General features: G+C 38.9%; 1 protein-coding gene across 8 annotated transcripts in view; it reads right to left on the bottom strand.

Moving 5' to 3' along the window:
- Positions 1 to 1489: 1489 nt before the first annotated feature.
- Positions 1490 to 22315, bottom strand: part of l(1)G0469 (lethal (1) G0469) — a 128920-nt gene continuing 108094 nt past the window's right edge. For 5 of the 8 annotated variants that reach the window (XM_067123120.1, XM_067123118.1, XM_067123119.1 and 2 more), the window contains 4 exons: positions 10518 to 11065; positions 6227 to 6408; positions 4941 to 5044; positions 1490 to 2166 (listed from right to left, as the gene is read on the bottom strand). In XM_067123120.1, coding sequence (XP_066979221.1) covers positions 2049 to 2166; positions 4941 to 5044; positions 6227 to 6408; positions 10518 to 11046 — 933 coding nt within the window. In that variant the 5' untranslated portion in view covers positions 11047 to 11065 and the 3' untranslated portion in view covers positions 1490 to 2048. Of the gene's footprint in view, positions 3314 to 3414; positions 5045 to 6226; positions 6409 to 10517; positions 12076 to 14176; positions 14873 to 22315 lie in introns of those variants that run through there. The other 3 variants (XM_067123117.1, XR_010856400.1, XM_067123116.1) reach the window with 3 other exon arrangements.

Below are 22315 nucleotides of genomic sequence, written 5' to 3'. Positions count from 1 at the left end.
ATATATGTTTTCATGTTTATCTTTTAAAGAATTTTTCTTTTATACATATATAGTGATGGTTTGTTATTGCCTAATTCTTTTACCATTTTTTTGAATATTTAATCTTTGCAGAGTATATTTCTGTGTCTTTTGTATCCACATTTTTATATGATTGATTTTATTTGTTACTTTATTTAACATTTGGGAATTCAATTTACTTTCAGTATATTTCTCTTAAATCAAGTTATTTCTACACTCTAAATCTTTTCTGAATAATTTTTATGAATTAATAAATTAATTTCTGATTTAATTTTGACTGATATCAATTTGTATTTAATCCAATTTGTTTTGTTTCAAATAATAATAGATTTCTGAGACTGTTAAATGTCATGTATAATCTTTGAATTTAGAAATAAATTTTTGTATTTAAAAATATTATATCAGAGTTTCATTCATTGACCCACCAAATCTTTTGATTTGAATTAGGATACAGAGTGGTAAGGATGCTTCTTCAAGCACTGAAGTGAGCTCTAACCAGAAGAACAAATAGAAATACTTGAACTTTATAATGTTAATGAGTGATGCCCTTAGATTTTACCTGTACCTAGTTTAACTTAACTTCATCTGCTTTCTTTCAAGATTGATAAGTTTTATAAGGATCACTGTGCCTTTTAGAGAAATCAGTCGTCTTTTTGTGTGTGATGAGGGTTCAGATGTCTGGCTTGGGAGTAACTATAATTGCTGAATAATTGCAGTTTGGTAATCAAATATTACACTTAGATACCAGGTTTGATTTAAAGAACAGACACTGATGACCTGGGTCACCATATAAATGGCAATTAGACTGGACCATTTCCATATATAAATGTAAGACCTTCAGACTCCGGGACAAGCACTTGATATCAGGTTTGATTTGAAGAACAGACACTGGATACTCTCTGTCACATATATATATATATATATATATATATATATATATTGTATGTATGGTGTCGTTTATCCAGAACTATCTCCAAAAAAAACAAAAGACGCGTTTGTTGAAGTTCGTATCTAAAATTTTCTTCGGAAACCCGAATTATTGTTAACCAATGGGAGCGCAGATGGTATGCTTTTTTTGAATCTTGAAATAGATACTATAATGAAGAACTTTGGTTTATCAATGAGAGAATAAAACATTTTTCAAGCCATCAGCATTTTCGAATAATTAATGAAACCCGTATTCATAATGACATCCGGATATATATACTTATTTATATAGTTTGTATGTATTGTGTGAATACATGTGTATTTCACTGGAAACATGTACTTGAGTCATAATTTCAATGAAAATAAAGTTTTTTTTTTTTTTACCTAACCTAATTTCTAACGTTCTCATTAAATTTGCAGTTCTCTCATTTTGGAATAAGAGTATTCGGGCGGTCCAAATTGAATCCTTATAAAAGAGATGAGCAGGACGCTGCTTCTCTCCGAATTTCCCATAAGTACTCTTTCTACTTTCTTTCTCCTTCTCTCTAGCAACAAAAACGCGAATGTTAGGTGTCCATGTAATTATATTTTTATGCATAAAAATCGTACGCCGATATGCGCATCTGATCAATTTATACACTTTCATCAACTTTACGTGGCACCAAGCCCATAAGAAAATGTAAAAAGTATCTGCTCACAGATTAAACTTTTGATACGTTTAACAGCAATCTCGGCAACCCTCTTACATCTCCCAATGCACAAAAACAAAAGTGTAATAAAAATAACTTTGCATACGAAAAACAAAAAACCCAATTGGTTATTTCCATTGCAAATATCTCACAACTTCCCACTTGTATCAAACTGCGCCAGCCAGGTCATCATATCCCCAGCAGTGCGCGAGTGTGTGGCCAGAGAACTGAAGAGGGAATATCATATCCTGATAATCCTACGCTGCATCCGAAAAATAAATACAACAGGTCAGCAGTCATGCCCATCCCTCCAAAAATACAGAATAACCACCAGAGTCGGGCTTTTCACATAAATACCGTGCTTCTGTTTCTCGAGACGAAAACCGAAAGGAGAAGACTGGGCCTGTCCCTCTCTCAGAAATTGACGGAGACTGTCCTCTGTCGAATCGGCTTGGGTGACCCCGTGGGTGAGGTCTGGGTCGAGGAGGTGAGGGTCAGCCACAGGCCGACGCACCTGCTCAGCGATCCCCATCTGCAAAAAATATAAACATAGCGTTAAACTCACCTGCTATATAAAGGGGAGCAAAATCTTCTATATCAAGTCATAAAATAAAAAGTATCCTGGATGGACGAATCACATCAAGTTGTTAACTCGAACAGTCCGTGGAAGCAAATTACATTAAGCCCAATTGAAGCGACCCACGGGAGATAAAGTACATTTAGTCAATAAATGAAATGATCCACAAGAGATCAGTTGCATTAGCTCTTCACATTATCTGTCAATTAAAATAACATTAAATCTATTTGAAATCCTCCAGAGAGGTGAATTACATTGAGTCATTAAGACACGATTCAGGGGACGGAAATTCCACCAATCCATTTACTGTGATAATGCAGCACAAATTATCATGAAGCATCAGATTTAAATAACTAAGAGAGAGGCGTTACACTTAATCACTAAATGGTGTTGTACATCACGAAGAAAAGTATTCGACATGTATCAATAAATGAGGTGCAAAATACCTTGTAATCGCTCTACGACTGTATATTTTATATTTTCTAAAGTCTGCAACCGATATTAAAGTAAGCACAATCATTTCCCACAATCATATCAACGACGGGAATTTTGCAGAATTGTCAGAAAAGTGAAGAAGAAAAGTTTCTTCATGATCCCGAGCTCTTGTATGTCAGTGCAATATTGACACATCTCTTTTTGGATGTTGAACTAACGGATAATGTAAAAGTGAGGAAAAGTGGCAAGTTTAAACGGCAGAGAGAGAGAGAGAGAGAGAGAGAGAGAGAGAGAGAGAGAGAGAGAGAGAGAGAGAGAGAGAGAGAGTGTTTGTGTGTGTTCATGCAACTTCTCCGCTGCATATTTATTATTATGCCGAAGTAGGTTAACATGACACGCGTGATTCTTGAGCAGACTGCAAGTCTTTTGATTCTTTATCTTTAGTTATTCGTCACGTCGAGTGAGAGTTAATATAGAACAAGTAAAAATGCGCGCTTTCTGTACATCGTAAATCAAGGCCACCGAAAACATATCTTTCGGGGTGGTCTCGGTAATCGCTGTGAGCCGCAATGAAACTTAACCACGGCCTGTGTGGCCTGTCCTATACTGCCGCCAGATGCACGATTATGGCTAATTTTAACCTTAAATAAAATCAAAATTGTTGAGGCTAGAGGGCTGCATTTTGGCACGTTTGATGACTGGAGGGGTGGATGATCAACATACCACCCAGCAGCCCTCTAGCCTTAGTAGATTTTATGATCTGAGGGCGATGGGACAGACAAATGACACAATAGTTTTCTTTACAGAAAACTAAAATAGGAAAGAAAACCTCCCGTTACATTTTCTCTCATTCTTAAAAGTAACGACTCAACCAGCTCCCCACCCCACCCCCTCCCCCGCCTTCCTTTCCACAAGACTCGAAGAGGCTGTACCCTGAAAGGTCATCTTATTGACCTAAGTGCTTCTGAAACGCCCTCGACCGCAAGGACCGAAGTTTCCCTGCGTCATGCCATTTGGAGGAATCGAAGGAACACTCTCATATTGATCTAAACGACGACAACTTGTCGTGCCAGTATCGGTGTTCTGTTAAGTCACTTAATTAGCGCAACTTTCCTCGGACGAGGAGTCGTGTGCGTGGTTTTTACATTCAGACACTTGCATACACATAAACATACACGCATATTATGTTGAAGGCATGTCGGTAGATTCTGCTCGCTTAAACGTAATTTACTTGCTCGTCCTGACGTCTGATAAACGCTCTGCCGTCACACAGGAATGGAAAGCCATTAAAAATATCGAAAGCCGACATCACGTTGGATGTCAAATACCTCCACAATCAACTCAGTGCGATGACTCACGCCGTTCCAGAAAGCAAGAGTAAATATCAGAGATAAGACGAGGGAAAATTTAAGACGAATTAAACGAAAAACATCTGAAAGGAGGCCGGAGGAGAGCCATGCACAAGTGGTTATTAAAACAGCCGGAGCAGATTGACACAACTTCTGTCTCAAAGCTCGAGAGAGGGGGCGTGGGGGGGTTATGGGGAGGAAGGAGACACGGGGCGGTGGGAGGGGTGGTGGTGCAGGATGGAGACAGAGGGGAGGGAGGGAGGCAGGGGAGAGACCTGATGGAGGAGAGGTCACTGGAAGTGAAGTCATTTTTATTCTTCATAAAAGCGGAAATGCAGGAAGTGTGACATGACTCGAGTAGGAAGGAGTAATGAAAAGAAGAGATGTTAAAGGAAGAAGAAAAGTTAAAAGGTCAAATGGTCAAGGGCCGACCTTTCTGGGATGTTTGACATCAAATACCTCGACGAGACTCCTTGGGTAATTAGGTTAAGTTAAATGTAAAAGGAAACAGATTCGTTTAGTTTGGTGATATACAAGCGCTTGCGCTCACACACACACACACACACACACACAATCGACGAAAACAAATTAACTCAAGCTTCAATCCCACGGTAACGAAAAAATGCTGCGCAGTTTCTCATAAACCTCTACTCACGATCAACTCTTAATATGAATGTTGGAAAATTAGGAAAACTCGTCAAGTTTCTGGTAAGTGTAGAAGACCACACTTCTTGTGATATTACATGGAAAACCAAAAACAATAGCACTTTAGTAACATCACAATTACCTCTGCCAGACATTTCGAAAAACTTGCCATTTGAAAGAAGGTTCGACCGGAAGGGAGTAAAGAACCCAAATATTAATACAAATTTAAATATATATATAAACAAACACAGTACCATAAATGGAGAGAAATTTCAAGTCTGCAAGCAGACAGAACCTTACCTTGCTGCATCGCTGAGCTGCCTTGCCCTCTGTCCCTCTCCATATCGGCAATGGACGACCATCTGTTCCGAATTCTGCCACACTCGGTAAGGCTGCACAATCAACTGTTTGAGAAAAAAGTAAGGCACTATCAGACACTGCTTAATACCATCATGACAGACCTAGCTTACAAATGAAAACGAGTCAGCATTACAGACTACTTTTAATCATTATATGACACATTCGAACAGAAGTTCCGAATCTCATGAATATTAATGCATTCTGTATTAATTAGGCAGGTTTTATTTTGACGTGTAGATATGCTTTGTACGAAAGGAAAGGCAAAACTGAGCGTGAGAGAAAGGGAGGAAAACGGGTTTTGTATAACCATGAGAGCCTCGCGTAGCATTCAGGCAGTTACGGAGAGGTTATGTAGTACATTTTGTGAGCTTGCCGACCGAGAATGTCTGAGCTAAAATAGACCCCCTGTAATATGAATAACATCAATTGATATTTACTGGCGGGATGATACTTAACTCTCATGGCAGTATCGATAGCGTGTTTTTATTCTATTCATTTCTTTTCAATCTTTCATTCATATTTTCATACAACGTGTTGATATATTTATATGAAAAGCTTTGGTTTGGCACAGTAAAAACGAAATAACTGGTTAGGGGGCAAAAGAATTCATTAGAGTCAGTTTTATGGCGCTAACCATTTCTTAAAGAGAAAAAAACGCTATGAGTATGTCTCGTAGGTTAAGACTCCACCTGATGTTAAGGCAGGTGCGCAGTGAACACCCCGACTCAAAGCACAGGTGTACCCTGCAACACCCTGATTCTTGCACAGTTTATTGAAGGGAAAATGCAAAGCACGTCTTGCGTTAAAAAAGCCTTATAATTCAAATAAAGGACAAGATTTTTATTTACAAAAAACATTCTGGCCATATCTTGGGAGACACGAGTTACTTCCCACAGTTATATGGCTGGTGTTTATCATGCAGTTGATTGATTTCGTAAATAAAAAAAAACTGTTATGTTTTGTAGAGTTTGACCAAGATTGTTAATCAATCAAAATTCAAAATTCCATCCAGGTTGAAATATTCAATGTGAGAACGACGCCTAAAAGTTAGGATCAAGTTCTGGACAAGGGAATTCTGTGGCAATGAAATTTTGAAGTAACCTTGGTCATGGTAAAGGGTTTACTAAAGAGAGAGAGAGAGAGAGAGAGAGAGAGAGAGAGAGAGAGAGAGAGAGAGAGAGCCATAACTCTGGACTTGAGATCTCAGAAGCCGGGATCATCTTTACCTTTAGGGCGGTTGATGTCACCTCTCCAGCAGCTAGTGGTGGCTTGTGAACGTCCCTTGAGTTGTTGATCCTTGCAGTGACGCCTTCAGTCCAGTAATCCTTCAGAGCCTGTCGGACCACTCTCTGACGGCCATCCTTATCCCGAAGGAGATGGGCCATTTCCAAGGTACTCAGGCTGGCCTCTGGTTAGAGAAATAAAACGTCTCGTTGTAGAATGCAGTATAAAATTTTTGACAATTTATGTAATGAGAAAATTCCTTCCTTCCACAGGAAAAGGAAAAAAACTAAAAAATCAAGCTAAAAAAAACTTCACAAGGAAAATTTCCCATTTAAAAGTATGCTCTCATAAAACAGTTATGTACAGAATTGCTTACAAGCTTTTTAAGGACGCTCATCTGTGTAACGTCAGCGTCAAAAACATAAAAGGGCAAAGCATCATCACTGAAGTATTTTCGCATACCGACACCTTGATGAAATAATGTCTGATTATCATCTATTTTTACCCATTAACCATACGCGTTAATTCGTTACACCCCTATTTGTTGGTAGATGAGAATGGCTTTATGCCAGCACTGGCTCCGGCTCTTTAAGTATTCCCGTATGAATCACAAACTCAAGCTCTTCCGTTTATAAACTCGAAGTATCTTGACCCCACTGATAATCACAACTGAAAGGTTTTCGAATTTCGAAATTAAAATTGCAAGGAAAGAGTCTTTCACCTCTTTCCTCCCTCCCACTCACATAATTTTCCTCTTTTATTCCATTCTCATTTTTCCTCTGCATCCCTCTCCGATACAATTAGCTAAAAGGCTCTGCTTCCCACTCCATTACTCCTGAGGGCGCTAAGCATGACTATGAATACCTGTTGCTAAATCCCATTACATTACATCACCTCTAGGACGGTTGGAAAAAGGGAAGTGAAGTGGTTATCTTTTATAGATTCTTTGGAGTCTTAAACAATCAGTTCAGGTGATGTGGCCCCTTCCATTCAAAGTTAAAAAAAGTTTAAGAATTTTAGGCAATGTTAAAAACTTGAGTAAATTTGACTAGTAATTCTCAGAGCAGAGTGGTTCGAGTCCCGACTTGCTGCCCACTAATCGACCCAGCTGTGAACAGGCACAAGTGTTAGATGGGGTTAAGACAGGGAGAAAGGTGTATGGTATTTGTATGTGCATACATATATATTATATGTGTGTGTGCGCTGTGAGTGTAGACGTGTTTGTTTGTATGTTTGTTGGCTTAATTTTGCACAAATGGATAATGTTGGGCAAAGGTTAAAATTAATTACTTGCGTGATTGCATTTAATAAGTTGGATGTCAGAAACTAAAGGCAAAAATAATCTCTATAAAGGTGATAACCGAATAAATTTAAATATCAAATGGAATATTTATGGAATATTTTTAGCCCTAATACCGAGTCGTGATGTTTATGGCTGTAAGAAAGGCCATAAAATCGGCTTTTGCCTTCTCCTGATGCAAGTCCATCAGGTTCTAATAAAAAAAAAAAAAGACTAATATTGGGATATTGGGTTCTGGCCTACCGCAGCTCCTCGGTGGAAATCGAATATTTAAGTTCATCTCCTTCCTCCAAGACCCGCCTTCGCCCCCCTCCTCACACTCCATTCCCAACCTTCTCGGTCTCCTTGATGAAATTCCAGCGTTAAAATGCCAAGTCACTGACTCTTATCATGGGTGATCTATTGTGATCACTGTAACGTCTAGTTCCAGCAGAAAAAAATAAATGAAAATATCCCTTGATGGCTTTCGCAATAGAGTCAAGGTTAAAAAAGAGGAAGGGAACCGGATTGTTGGAAGAGAAGGCGTGTATGAGGTGTTATGTCCAAGATTAAATATTTTGCGTGATTTCACATAAAATGGAAAATTAAATAAATGTAACTTAATCTTGGTCTGGAGAACTGAGGAAAACAAAGGAGGAAGAAGCTTTCAGGGAGAGCCGGAACCGCCTCTAACTGGTTTGCTAGCAAGACGAGACTAAGCCGAGACAAAAATAAACTTCACTCTTACTGGTCTGCCCGTTATTTTCCCATCTGTTTTTGGGGGAATGCGTATTAATTTCTCACGATGCATTTCATTTTGTTGAATGCAACAGTAGTCGTTGTTTTCATCTTAAATATAGTAAAGGTTATTGCATTCTCTTTGCTAAGTAAAAGCATCTCCCCATCCTTTTCGACTTTGTATGACATTAAGTCTTCTTGCAATACCGTTGTCGTGATTCCTGCGAAGTTGCATTTCATCAATTATGTTGAAAGAAATTTGTACTCAAGTCAAACTCTTCGTGGCAGTATCGCGCGAGTAAGGCGTTTCCTATCTCCTACGTCTGGCAAGAGTCAGTACATTCTGAGCGTTGCAACTTCAATTCGGAGTTAAGACCGGCGTTAATCCAGTGACAGATACTGAATGACCCTCTTAATCTCTGTCAGTAATGAATAACTGAATAGGATTCGCCTAACCTTCGAATTAAATGCATCCGATGCGACTAATCACTGAGGGCAGACGTAAGGAAATCTTGCTTTCCGGTTCTTTCTTTGTTCTGAAACAATGGCCGGGTAGACTTCGTTCTTTAACCAATTCCGTGATTTCTGTTCTAATCTTTGTGAACAATGGATGATATAATTTTGGATATGAGTTTTTTAACAAGATATGCCGTGCATCAATTAACGATCCCAGAGAGAGAGAGAGAGAGAGAGAGAGAGAGAGAGAGAGAGAGAGAGAGAGAGAGAGAGAGAGAGAGAGATCCCATGCTAAAACAAATATATTTCAGTGACAAAACTGCAAAGAGTGTCTTTGCCATTTTGATGATTTGTTAAAAAGAGTTGCATGATGAATCAGGCATATCATTTCACACTGACCGCCCTTGAGGATAAGCAATGTTGCTATGCGAGAGAGAGAGAGAGAGAGAGAGAGAGAGAGAGAGAGAGAGAGAGAGAGAGAGAGAGGGCAAAGATACAAGGTGGGGGGAGAGTAAAGAGCCGTCTTGCATACTTGCCAATGCTTAAGAAATCTGTCTGAGACTGTATGTAAGCTTCCTTGCAACTGAATGCACAACAAACATGTTCGTTCGTGCGCAAGATCACTGAATCAGTGTCTTTTGTATAGTGTAAACATAATACAGACTGTTGACCCCTGGCGCTTAGGTGCAATAACACGCATTCTTGTCAGCAACCACTGCTTTCCGCACTTAACCTCATTACCATCCACCTATTCAAGATGAAATACAGTTCAAAATGAACCTGAGGAAATCTTTAGTTTGGCGGGACGCACACCTCCCAGCCTGCAAATGGCTACGTGAGTAACGACACGTGAGCCACACACAAACTCTCTCTCCAATCGGCACCAAACGTTGACGCAACACTTTCAACTCGAAGGCCATGTTCCGCTAGGAGTGGAAGCAGGAGGGCAGTAGAAAGGGAGGAAGTGGAGAGAGAGAGAGAGAGAGAGAGAGAGAGAGAGAGAGAGAGAGAGAGAGAGAGAGAGAGAGCTGGGGAGTGGGAGGGGAGGGGCTTAAGGGAGAGGAGGAGTAGAGTCGGCGTTTGAAAACGAAGCAGAAACACGTTTACTGTTTTTTGACCACGCTACGACAACTATTACAGCAGGGCCTTTTAGAATTATTTTTTTTTGAGAATGTTTGCTCAATGGGAATGATATTTCAAAACTGGATGATGTGTTTTAAACAACAGAACTGCAAAGTCAGAATAGGAATCTAGTCCCCTTGGAACGCCGGTGTGTTTCCCTTTTTTGTTTATGTTTGGGTGCATTGAAGGAAAACCCAACGTTTGGGTGACGCAAGGGAATGCGGAAATGCTTCAGTAATCACACTGTCGATATTCTCGAGAAAAAGAATTGGCGTCATGACACGATTACAATAAACACTGCTTACACCAGGAAAAGTCAATGTTTACATTATGCCAGCGCTCTTTCTCTAATATTGACAACTTGAAGAATTTAGATGCTAATAGCAATTAATAATAATGGCAATAACAATAATACACTTCATGCGTTCTATCACTACCAAGTATAAACAAAAATATATATGTACTTTGAATGCTGTACTTATAATATCTGTTTCTACGGCGTTCGGTATATAGTCTTTTCTATGTTTCTTAAATATTTAATATGACGCAAAATACACTTTATACTGATTGCCGTACAAACTGCTATTGCATTCAATAAAAAATATAATACATTATATTCTTGTTACTCATACTGAATATTGTACACATTTTTGGATATGCATGCTACTTCTACTTTTATTGCAGGAAAAATCACTTACGTTTATTTTTGGGAAGCACGGCGATGCCCCAGTGGTGGTGAAGCTTGATGTTGAACTCCAAGATGTCCCCCGAGCGCACCTGAGACAAGAGCTTCTCGCAATTTTGGCGGGTGAACCAGGGCGTGAGGAGCATGAAGTTGGAGGGCGCCTTCTTCATGGCCTTGTCTTGCTTCTCCTTAAGCTTCTTGGCGGCCTTCTTGTCAAAGACTGGTGAGGGTGGGGCGAGTGGAAGGGGGTCCATCGGGTCCTTCTTCTTCAGGAGGCTGAAGTCGGAGAGATTGCCGGTGGATTGAGTCAACCTGGAAGCCGAATTGGCGGCTGCGGCGGCTGCCGATGTGTTGTGCCTTCGTGGGGATCCTAAGATGTGGCCACCACGACACTGTGAAGGGAGGCGACACAGACGGTCCGTGCACTCCTTCGGGTCAATGTCTAACCCCTGGTGGTGACCTTCCTCAGGTAGGTGTTTGTTGGAAGGAGGTGGAAGCGGAGGGAGAGGGTCCAGGAATGGATCGTCAGCAGCCTGTCTCATTGGTTCTGCCTGGCCACAGCTGGAGCGAGAAAGGTTGTGGATCAGTTGTGAACGGCGGGAGACCAGCTGCCTCTCGAGGGCTTGCGCGTACATCGAACTTACTTGCATCATTTTTGCGGTTTAATAGAAAAGCTCGCTACGAGTCACACACGGAAAAAGCTTTCGGTGCCGTACTTCTCTTTGCGCACCGTAGCTAAGACTGGCTTATCTCAACCCACTGCTGCCCACTTATACTCGTTTGACAGGATGAGTCGGCGCCAGAACCACTCACTCACGGTGACGTCACGAGCTGGGAGTTAGTGTTCAAATTTGGAGGTGGATATCCGTAGGCTCTCTAATAATTATTTTGATAATAGATAATGTTTTTGCGATACTTCTGGCCTCGATTCGTTTACAGGAGGGATATAACGCAAAAATGTTCTGCTTGTATATATTTTGTTGCAGTACTGTATTTGACAAGACTAGGAGGGGAAAGTATGTTTGAGACGTGCAACTTTAAGAAGCTACTGAACGTTTTTAACTGTTGCCGCTACAGTCAGAAACGTTAGTGTTTCCCGTCGGAGTAAAAGCGATCGGCTGCGACTTCCGATCGTTTATTTGCCTTAGCAGTGAGCCGTGACCCCTCTTATAGATGAACGAAATCCGGTAATCAACTGAGAAGAGAAGGGATCTGTCCCGTTGTATATATATAGTGGCATGGCATGTGACTCAAGTCGTGGTGCCAACCGTACGATGGCACACACTGGGCCGCCCTCCGGAGGAGTACTCGGCCGGCATCGAATTCTTGGCGCGCTGCCTCTATGGTGTTAAAACCTCATTACTACTTCATTGTCTATCGAAACGACGTTACGGGTGCATAGATGATGTTATGACGTCACGCGGGAACCTCTCGCATACCATTCAAGGCATTCATTGGCAACGTCTAAATGAAAAGTGAAAAAATGAATGGACTCGAGTGACAAGTTAAAGGTAGCCATAAGAGATGCGGTCGTATCCAGGATTAGCCACAGTCAGAGATAAACTTATATTATAGGCGCCGTAATTGGCCAGTTACCGGGTAAAGTATTTCGTCGCGTTTCGGACATTTATTAGTAAAGCGTGGAGTATGTAGTGCAACAAATCTCTCGCGATACGGCTGATACGAATGCCGTGTTTAAGTATTCTTAGATACGGATAGAACGAATAGAAATTATCATTTGAGACTGATGTGAAAATGTTACTTTTAAGTATACCTGGATAAGAAGAGAACAGAATATTAACAACTGTTGGGTACCGTTTAAATTCATGCCGAGTTTAATTTTCCTTGGATATGGCTAGAATTAATAACTGAAAATCGTTTAAATACAGACAGACCGGGATATAGCTGGAACTGGTACAAGGTAAAAATGAATGAACTGTAACTTATAATTACCAGTAACGGCCAATCTGAAGAATCATCTGCGCGACCCGTTTTCCGTACTTATATATAACGAGACAGCTTTCACGAGATGGTCTGTAGCATCTTGAGACAAAATTGGAACGTACGTCACTCAGTCTGATTTTGATATCTTAAATTCAAAGTGAAATGAAGTATTGTAGCTAATACGGTGGTCAGTAGAAGTACGACAATGGAATTCCTTAATTGCGTCGTGACTAGTCTAAGAGGATTTTATAACCTTATCATTAATAATGATAATAATAATAATAACAATAATAATAATAATAATTTATCCAAATTTAGAATAAAATATAAAAATTCTTTGGAAATAATCTAAGATACAACAGATATAATTGATACACTTTATACTTACCTGACTGAGATTTTATAAATGCATACATAATACATACATATGTGTGTTAAAATGGGACTAGAATAAACGAATATTTACTAATTAAATATAAAACATGGTGTGAATAGAAAGTGGATCTTAAGATAATGAAATACATCAACTTTTCATGAAAGAGATGAAATAAATTTCTTATCACGCTTAATTTCTCTCTCTCTCCCCACACACACAGACATACACAAACAGAAACAAATAAACTCATGCTCACTCAAAAATAATTTCTTTCCGGTCAATCACAAACAAATAAAATGACAATTCTAAAGCACGAGATCTCAGGCACAGTGCATTGCAATATGGCGGGAATCCAACCACATGTGCCGAAACGTGCATAGTCGCGTATCTAAACTTACTTCATGTTTGCCCGACTCTCTCTCTCTCTCTCTCTCTCTCTCTCTCTCTCTCTCTCTCTCTCTCTCTCGCCTAAACACGCGAAGACCTTTACAAACGCAGAATAAAACTCAGTGATCGATCCTTCACGTTCTTCTTCTCCTTTTTCTCTTCCTTACGTAAACATCACTCGTCGCTCCGTGTCGTCACTTCGGTGTAAATATGCATAAAAAATAACATTGATTTTTGTGGTTAACATCGCTGGGTTTATGGCTGTCCGTGACGTCAGACCTAGGAAACTTTTTCTGATTTGATATTAAGTATTGCTAGGCATGCGAATGAAAATATTGAGAATGTATGGTATACTATACGTATACACACACACACACATATATATGTATATATATATATATATATATATATATATATATATATATATATTATATATATATATATATATATATACACAAATGTTAAGTTACAAATGTTGTTGAATAACGAATTTACTTGCCTTTGGGAATAATTTGCATCCAGAGAGGATTACAATTAAATTATAATTCCTTTGTGCATAATTTATCTTATATGTATATATAATGTATACATTAGTATATATATATTATATATATATATATATATATATATATATATATATATATATATATATATATATATATATATACATATATATCATAATGTGTGATGTAAAAAGTGCCCACGTATGAGTGAGTGGAGCGGTGTGTTTGTGTGCATGTGCGTAATAGGAAAAAAAGAACAATATGTTTAAAAAAAAAAAAAGTCGAACATAAAAATTGAATACAGCTGTCATTTGCATTAAGTTAATATACACGCATGCATGTGCATTCTATACATGACCAAAGAAATGCATGCGCGAGAGAGTGAGTTCTCCAAGACCTAACTCTGCTCAAAATAAGATGCTGACAAACAACGCAGTACTGGGAAGAAAAGTTCATACGAACCAACAAAGGGTCATAGTCCAAGGACACTCATGAGCAAGTCTTTCCTCCTCCTCCACCTCCGTCAGGACCGCAGCAGGTCCTCTGGGTGACATTGCCCTTTCCCGAGCGAAGGACACTCGCGTTGCTTCTTCACTGCAGTTCTAATCCGCTGTTACGAGAGGTCGCGGCGTTCCTGAGGTTTTTAACGGTTCATGAGGGGAAACTGAGAAGCGCGCGCGCGGTATGGCACTGCCTTTATGATGCATGAAGCATAATGCTAACGACGAGCAGAGTGAGGTACGCACGGTCGGACGTTTTGAGTACTGTGTTCAACCAATCGATGGTGGCACCACCGTTGAACGGCAGACGGGTTGGCCCGCCGGTTGAATGGCAACGAAATTGGAAGCTCTATTGAAGCGAAAAGTTTGTAAGATACGAATTTGCTTTTTTTTTTTTTTTTACTTCATTTGTTGTGACCGCATTCAGCTTGAGAGAGAGAGAGAGAAAGAGAGAGAGAGAGAATATGCTTCCTTCCTTTCAATAATTGACAAAATTCGCACGGAATATCATGTCCCCAGAACACGTTAGGAGGTCAGGATAGGTTTGACGTCTATTGACTTAAAGATTCAGCTTCATATTTTTACCCGCTCTCAAAAAAAAGTCATTGAATGCCGGAAGTAATAGATGAATCTATAGATAGATTAAAAAAAAAAGAAAGCTAGAGTAACACGATCATAAATATCAACATGACCGTTACTACGGTTACGGAGACCCGCAGCCCATCTGGGGCCAATCATCAGAGACTCGTAAAAATGCAGCTGAGGGCTCTCCCCATCTCCCTCCCTCGCATAACCTTTTCTTCTCTCTCTCTCTCTCTCTCTCTCTTCCCTCACGTGGCAGTCCATGCTCTCGTCGAGAGGGATCCGAAGCTGGGAAGCGAAAGGAGGAGGGAAACGATAGAGGGAAGGGGGGCGGGGAGGCGAACTATTGAATTTAGGTGGAGGATGAGTGACGGCGAGTGAACTTTTATTAAAGTTAATCAGTCTCAAGTGAGGTGAGGTGAGAATTCATATTTCTCTCTCTCTCTCTCTCTCTCTCTCTCTCTCTACGGAGATAACAAGGTTATATAGTACGTCGCAGGTGCTTCGTGTTAGAATGTGATGTCACCTATTGAGTTAAAAGTATGGTCAAGAGCGGTGAATTGTCTACTGTGCTACACATGCCTTTGGACATGAAATTTGTGTTTAGAATTGACATATACATACGGTCACTGTAAACACACACACGTATGTATATATATATATATATATATATATATATATATATATATATATATATATATATATTATTTATGTATATATACATACATACATACATGAAATCATCCAGTCACCAACACGCTGTTTTCCTAATTAGGAGATGGCTCAAGATAAAAATAAGACATCACTCATTGCCGTGTTCATCTTTCAATTGCTGATTCAATGATGAACACCCTGAAAAGGAGTCTTTCAAAACACCAGCCTTTTTATATACCTACGTCAGCTCAGGGGTCTGGTTAAACTACTTTAATAATAATAATAATAATAATAATAATAATAATAATAATAATAATAATAATAATAATAATAATAATATAATAATATATACCAACGCAGAAAACTTAGTAGTAGTGTATCAAGTCTCCCACCTCATTACAGACATTGTGCCACTCACCTTTAATCTAGCACGAACATTAGCGCTTCCTGTGTATTATGACCCTTCCATTCCAAAACCTCTCACATCCATCCATTCATCCACCTCTCACTTGGTCCTTAAGTCCACCTTGTTTCCAACACAGACTTATACACCCGTCCTCCATTTTCTTACTACGATGAAAACGCTTGAAAACACTGATTCATCTTTCATCTCTGGGTACCTTTTTACCATATCACTGCCATTTTTCTCAATTTTTCACAATTTCAGTTCACCCTAATCAACATATCCAACACAAACAATGCATGTCAGCAGCTTCTATCATTTTCTTTTCTTTCATTTAACATTCAAACTTCTTCCATGAAGGAGTGTTGGCACAATAAAGCTTTGATATATCCAAGTTTTACTTTAAAGGACACCCCCCACCCTTTCTCTTCCAAGCCGTTTGCTGAGTTCCTGCTACCAACCTGTTCCGTGATTCTTCTTTTTTCTTATTCCACTTCCATATTATTCCCCATCTTTCCGTCTCCTTTATTTCTCTTGCTAAAACTCTCCGTAGTGCCGTCAGTGTACCTCATGCAGTGTACTGTAGGCATTACTTGAGGTGGCTTGCAGCGTCCCTTCTGTCCCTAGCTGCAACCCCTTCCCTTATACTGTACCTCCTTTCATATTCTCTTCCTTTCATCTTACTTTCCACTCTCTCCTAACAATGGTTTCATAGTGCAACTGCGAAGTTTTCCTCCTGTTACACCTTTCAAACCTTTTACTGTCAATTTCCGTTTCAGCGCTGAATGACCTTTGGCCTAAATTATATATTCAATTCAATTCTTGCTAACATTCACTTTCAGCATTCTCCACTTATAAACCTTTTCAACTCTACACTAGACGCTGCAGCTTCTCTTCTCTATCACCAACAAACGCTATACGATTTGCAGACAGCTGCCAATTCACACTAGGTTCACGACTTCTTTGATATTACGCAAATTTCCATTTATGTCAGTCCTCTCCAAAATTGTTGTCATCACTTCATCCAGTTAAATGCTAAACAGCCATGATTATTCAAAATAATTTTGTCAGAGACCATATTTACAAGGCACTTGTTTCTCTCGTCAACAGATTTTTCACATAATCATCATTTTCATATTAAAACTTCTAATCGCCTAAAGCAAAATTTTCTTTGTAAAATATATTCTCAACACTATCCACATTGTAATAATATCAATTCTGTCCCAAGCTTTAGGTTCGCGTGCAACACATACGGCTCTTCTCATTTGATCTTAATCTTTTATCATAAACATCCACCCTCCATCCCCCTCGTCTAAACCCACGTTAATCTTACTTTATCAGACCATCTGTGACCTGGCTTACATTCTCAATCAGTACCATACTGCACACAGTCTATGGTATGCTAAGTAATTGTAAGCATCTGTTTTTGATACGATCTATTCTTAATGTATGCATACCTTTATATTATTATTGAAAGTTAACATTTCTTATTACTAAGTAAAACGAAAATTCCAACACATCTCGGTCAGAGAGTAAATCACGCTATCACCAAGATTTGAAATCTCACTTCTAAATTCATATACTTTGGGTTCCTCTCCATTATGACCTTTCAGTTGCCATCCTAACATCCTCAACAGTCACGTCCACAAGCATTCTTAAATTTACACTAACCCTTTCCTTTCTAGAGTAATTCAGACGCTTCTTCTACCCCATAAATTCACCGACAATTCTAAATACTTGCGCCATCGCCACATATTATTTTGTTGATGTTTGCGTTTAGTTGTTTGTGATTTTGCACAACGTCTATTTCATCTCAGTTTCTGTCTTTTTTTGTTATTTGGAAGGTCGTTCTACAATGTAAATGAGATTTCGGTATGTTTCATAAAGTGTGTGCTCTATATTAATAATGATGCTAAATAGATTCTCCCTATGACAAGCAGCCAGACCCCTTAGATGAACACATGATTATGGAGTCCTAATATAGAATAAAGTTTTCGGGAGTTTGGTGGTACAAGTAAATTTAGGGCAATCTACGGGGTCAACTCTTATGATGAACATAACAATATTGACAATTATCTAAGTAGGTCGCAGTGACACTAGGCACGAATACAGTGAAGTTTAGTTGTCTGGCTAACAGTGGTGTTAGTTTACGACGTCTGGACTCATTACTCTGGCTCATGATTAATGAATAATTTGTGGGTGATTCTTTGTGATAACCATTAGATCAGTCACAGTCAGAACGCAAGACCAAAACCTTTGGATACTACTACTACTACTACTACTACTACTACTACTACTACTACTACTACTATTATTATTATAATATTAATAATATTACAATATTAATAATTACAATAATAATAATTATTATTATTATTATTATTATTATTATTATTATTATTATTATTATTATTATTATTATTATTATTTCTCATACTGTTGTTTTTGCCGTAATTAATTTAAGAAAGATATTTGTATACCATAAAAGGGACTGAAATAAAATCTATACACCCTGAAGGCTGGACTAAGTACCACAGGCCGAATATAAGATGGACTTAAAATGCATATAATAAACTTTGAAAATGTTTTCATTATCGACAAGCTATCACAGAGATCGCAGAAGCTTAGACAGACAGGTAAGAAGCAAGACGGACTATCCTACAACCACAGTGAACTTTTCTTGCTGATGAAAAAAGAGCAAACTTTTTCCTTCAGAAATATTCACAATGAATATAAGCGACGCTCCCGAGAAGCGTAGGCAGAGAAGAAAAACTTTCCATCACCTCGCGCGTGTCTTCCCGCGAAGCGGGGAGGAGTGGGGGAGGGGAAGAAAGCTAAAAACAGACACTTCAGGTTTTGACTGAGAAAGGAAAAGAGAAGACAGAGAGACGGAAGATTAGCTGTCTCGACCTCGATCATTAATTTCGCGCGTGAGTCTTAACGGTCAGGGAAAACTTTCGTTTGAATTTGGAAGAAGATGCGGACATGTCTTTAAATTAATTATTAAAAACATTTTTTGTACAGTAGCACGTATGCCTGTGTAAATACACAAGTATTCAACTGTACGTACTTCATAGGCATATATGCACACGCCCCGATGTGCATGTGTGCTTGTTCGGTTGTGTGTATTCAAGTACAGTACAGGTGCGCGCGCGCGTGTGTGTTGACATGCTTCAGCATATTTATACAGTACACAATCCACGTTCATCTGCCTGATGTGAAACACTTTTACATGCGTCTGTTATTAGCACTTTCATCACTAAAAGTCATCCGTATTCTCATTTTCCTTTCTGGATTTTATTTCACAAACAGATCCATTATCATTGTCACTGGCTTTTATTCCAACAAACAAAGAAAATAAATGAACGAAAACAAGAATTGCCTTCAGACCTGACCGATTTCTGTAGCTCGGGAGAGGGAATGAACTCTCTCTTCCTTAAGGGGATATTTATTGGCGGCGTGCAAGCAGACATATCAGTTTTCTAATGCAGAGATCGACGACACTGACAGCCTATGCACTCACCGACCGAGAAGCCCATGCAAATGACGGAGAAGGGAGTCTGGGGGAGGGGTCAGAAAGAAGCGACAATTTTATTAATGTCTTGCAATTGCCAAATTTCCTTGTGCTTAGAGGCTGGAAAGTGTCTGGCAATGACAGGAAGTAATGGATGTGTCAAAATGAGTAATCGGGAAAATATCAAGAAAAAGTTTAACATCGATTCTCCAAGAAGGTATGAACTTAAAATTCTACCCTGCTTTACAGCGCACCTTTACATTCACTCCAGCCTTCACATGACTGACAGAACGACCTATCGTCGAACTGACGTTGTGACAGGGACACCGTCGCCGTAATATCTCCGTTGACGATCACCATAGATAAATCACAACGCTACGAGAAGCTACCGTATGCCAGAGGGGAACAAATTATCGAGAGGTTAAAGGTAATTTCATGAAGGTATTAAAAATAGAAGGCTGGATCGCGACATGACGAACGAGAATGGTCCAACAGCAGCTCTGTAGCGTTACGTGACGGTAGAAAGTAGGGGAGATAATTATGTAACGAGGTGAGCAACCTCCCACTAAATGAAAAATGACAGAATGGGGGAGAGATAAAAAGGCCTTCAGGGGAAGGGTGCGGGAGCGAGGGTGAGGAAGAGGGAGAAGTTGTCCTTCCTATCTAAATATATTCCACCGGGTCAGCCGCTTGTCTCCCAACCGGCCTTAGCAAGCTGACTTACGACCTCGCTGATGAAGGAGTGACATGAAGCAAGGTCCAAAGAAAGGACCTTTGTGCCTTGATATGAAAGAGAGATGTATTGAAAGAACCATCGTCGGCCAACAGTTCAGTTGGGGAACTTGCGACACAGATTAATAGCTTATAAGGAAAAATATGTCAAGACAATTTTCTGTGACGCGACTGAAGAAATCCCTTGTTACAGGTATCAGCATAAAAATAAGACCGTTTTACATCGACGGTAAATCCCCTCAATAAGTCCTTTCTAAAGATGCATTTGCCTTAGATTGCTCGGGCTATGTTTGGGTTGACAAAGGCCATCCCACTGCCGAAAATAGGCAGGAGGACAATTGCTGAAGAATACAAACAGTCTTAAAAAGCCTCGCTCGGTTTGTTTTGACTTTGTACATGACGTCAGTCTTCAGAGCTTCAATTCCTTGTTGTTATTGCATTCTTCCTCTTCTTCTCCTAACAAAGCAAGTTATTTTATATAACTACATAAAAAAAAAGTTGCGAGTTATGATCTGCTTTTATTGGTCACGTGCATTCTGCTGGATTATGGGACAGGTTTATTATTATTATTATTATTATTATTATTATTATTATTATTATTATTATTATTATTATTATTATTATTATTGTAGATGTTGATGTTATTTACACTGATCAAGCTTTCATGTGAAGTAACTAAAAAGACATGAACTTGCAAGTTGCTACCAAATACAGGTCCCTAATGCGATAAAAGATAAAATATAGAAGAAAATAAAAAAAACTGCAATCAAACAAAAATATAAAACGTTAAACCTGCCGACGTTTTGAAGCCGGCCGATCATGTAAGCCGGCATTGCAAGCTTTGTCACGTCAGTATGAGGCTCTCAGTAATCGATTTGAACTGTGGAAACTGAATGCAGGAAATAAAAAAAAAGGTAGCTTATAAAGAAGTCATTCCTGTCTAACCCACTAAAGAACTTCAGTTAGCCTGTCAGACATACCCAAAAAGCGAGAATAGCATAAAAGAAAGTGCTGGAGAGTATAGTTCAAGGAAAGGGACTCCCACACCAGAGTGACAGCCAATGGTGCAGGGAATATGGCAGAGCCAGATTTAACTGTTATATGGTCACCATTCTGAGTTGACAAACTAAATATGGAATCTGAGATGACCCAGCTACCACAGTCAGCAATACAGAGGTTCCTTCCAGTCATGCAGGAAAAAATATTAAAGGAGAAATGTTGAATGTCCCCTCATGAATATGTATCTGCTGATGCGCATACATTCTTTATATACGTATTTATACATCCACACAGATTATATATATATATATATATATATATATATATATATATACTCATATATATATATATACATATATATATATTACTCATATATATATATATATATATATATATATATATATATATATATATATATATATATATATATATATATGTGTGTGTGTGTGTGTGTGTGTGTGTATGTATGTATGTATGTTTGTATACTTAATGTATACGTGACTGTGAATCGAGGCCCATAAGGAGAGTCACCTTCGTGTAGAATCCACATCATATTTGTAATTGATAACTTGCATGATCACATGCCTTTATAGATTGTCAGTGCAACATTACCAATATTTGCAGTTTCGTCAATAAAATTGTGATGAAACTATAAAGCAAGGGAGAATAATGGTAACAGTTTTTCCGAAATTAATACCATGAAAATTTATTTGAATGAATTAGCCCATTGTTTTGTTTAGCAAAATGCTCTGTTGTAATTAGAATGATTTTCTATAAAAAAAATGTGTAATCCTAATATGAAGAATCTCTCTCTCTCTCTCTCTCTCTCTCTCTCTCTCTCTCTCTCATCCCCAGCATTGCTTCTGTTTCCCTAGAAGAAAAGCATTAAACCTGTTCAACTTATCTTGTGCCTCGTGATACATGTACAAACGAGGGCTCGATCTTCATTAGTGTGTTGATTAGGCATGAAATTGCATATTTAAGAAAAGAAAATAAAGAATCCTCATAAATCATGACTTATACCGGTTGCCATTCGTGGAAATAAATGCTACCAGGAAGCTTTCAGAAATCTCTTTCTAAAGAAAGAAACAGGGAAAAAGTTAAAAAAAGAAAAAATAAATAAAAGAAATCATGTTAGAAACTTTCCAACTCTGTAATGAGAATTACTACTGGCTTTCAAGATCCAAATCCCTCTCTCTCTCTCTCTCTCTCTCTCT

This window comes from Macrobrachium rosenbergii, chromosome 21 (genome assembly GCF_040412425.1).
Source record: "Macrobrachium rosenbergii isolate ZJJX-2024 chromosome 21, ASM4041242v1, whole genome shotgun sequence".
In the NCBI taxonomy this organism is placed as follows: Eukaryota; Metazoa; Arthropoda; class Malacostraca; order Decapoda; family Palaemonidae; genus Macrobrachium; species Macrobrachium rosenbergii.
The sequence above is the reverse complement of the archived record's forward strand: the minus strand, read 5'-3'. Positions and strand labels throughout refer to the sequence as shown.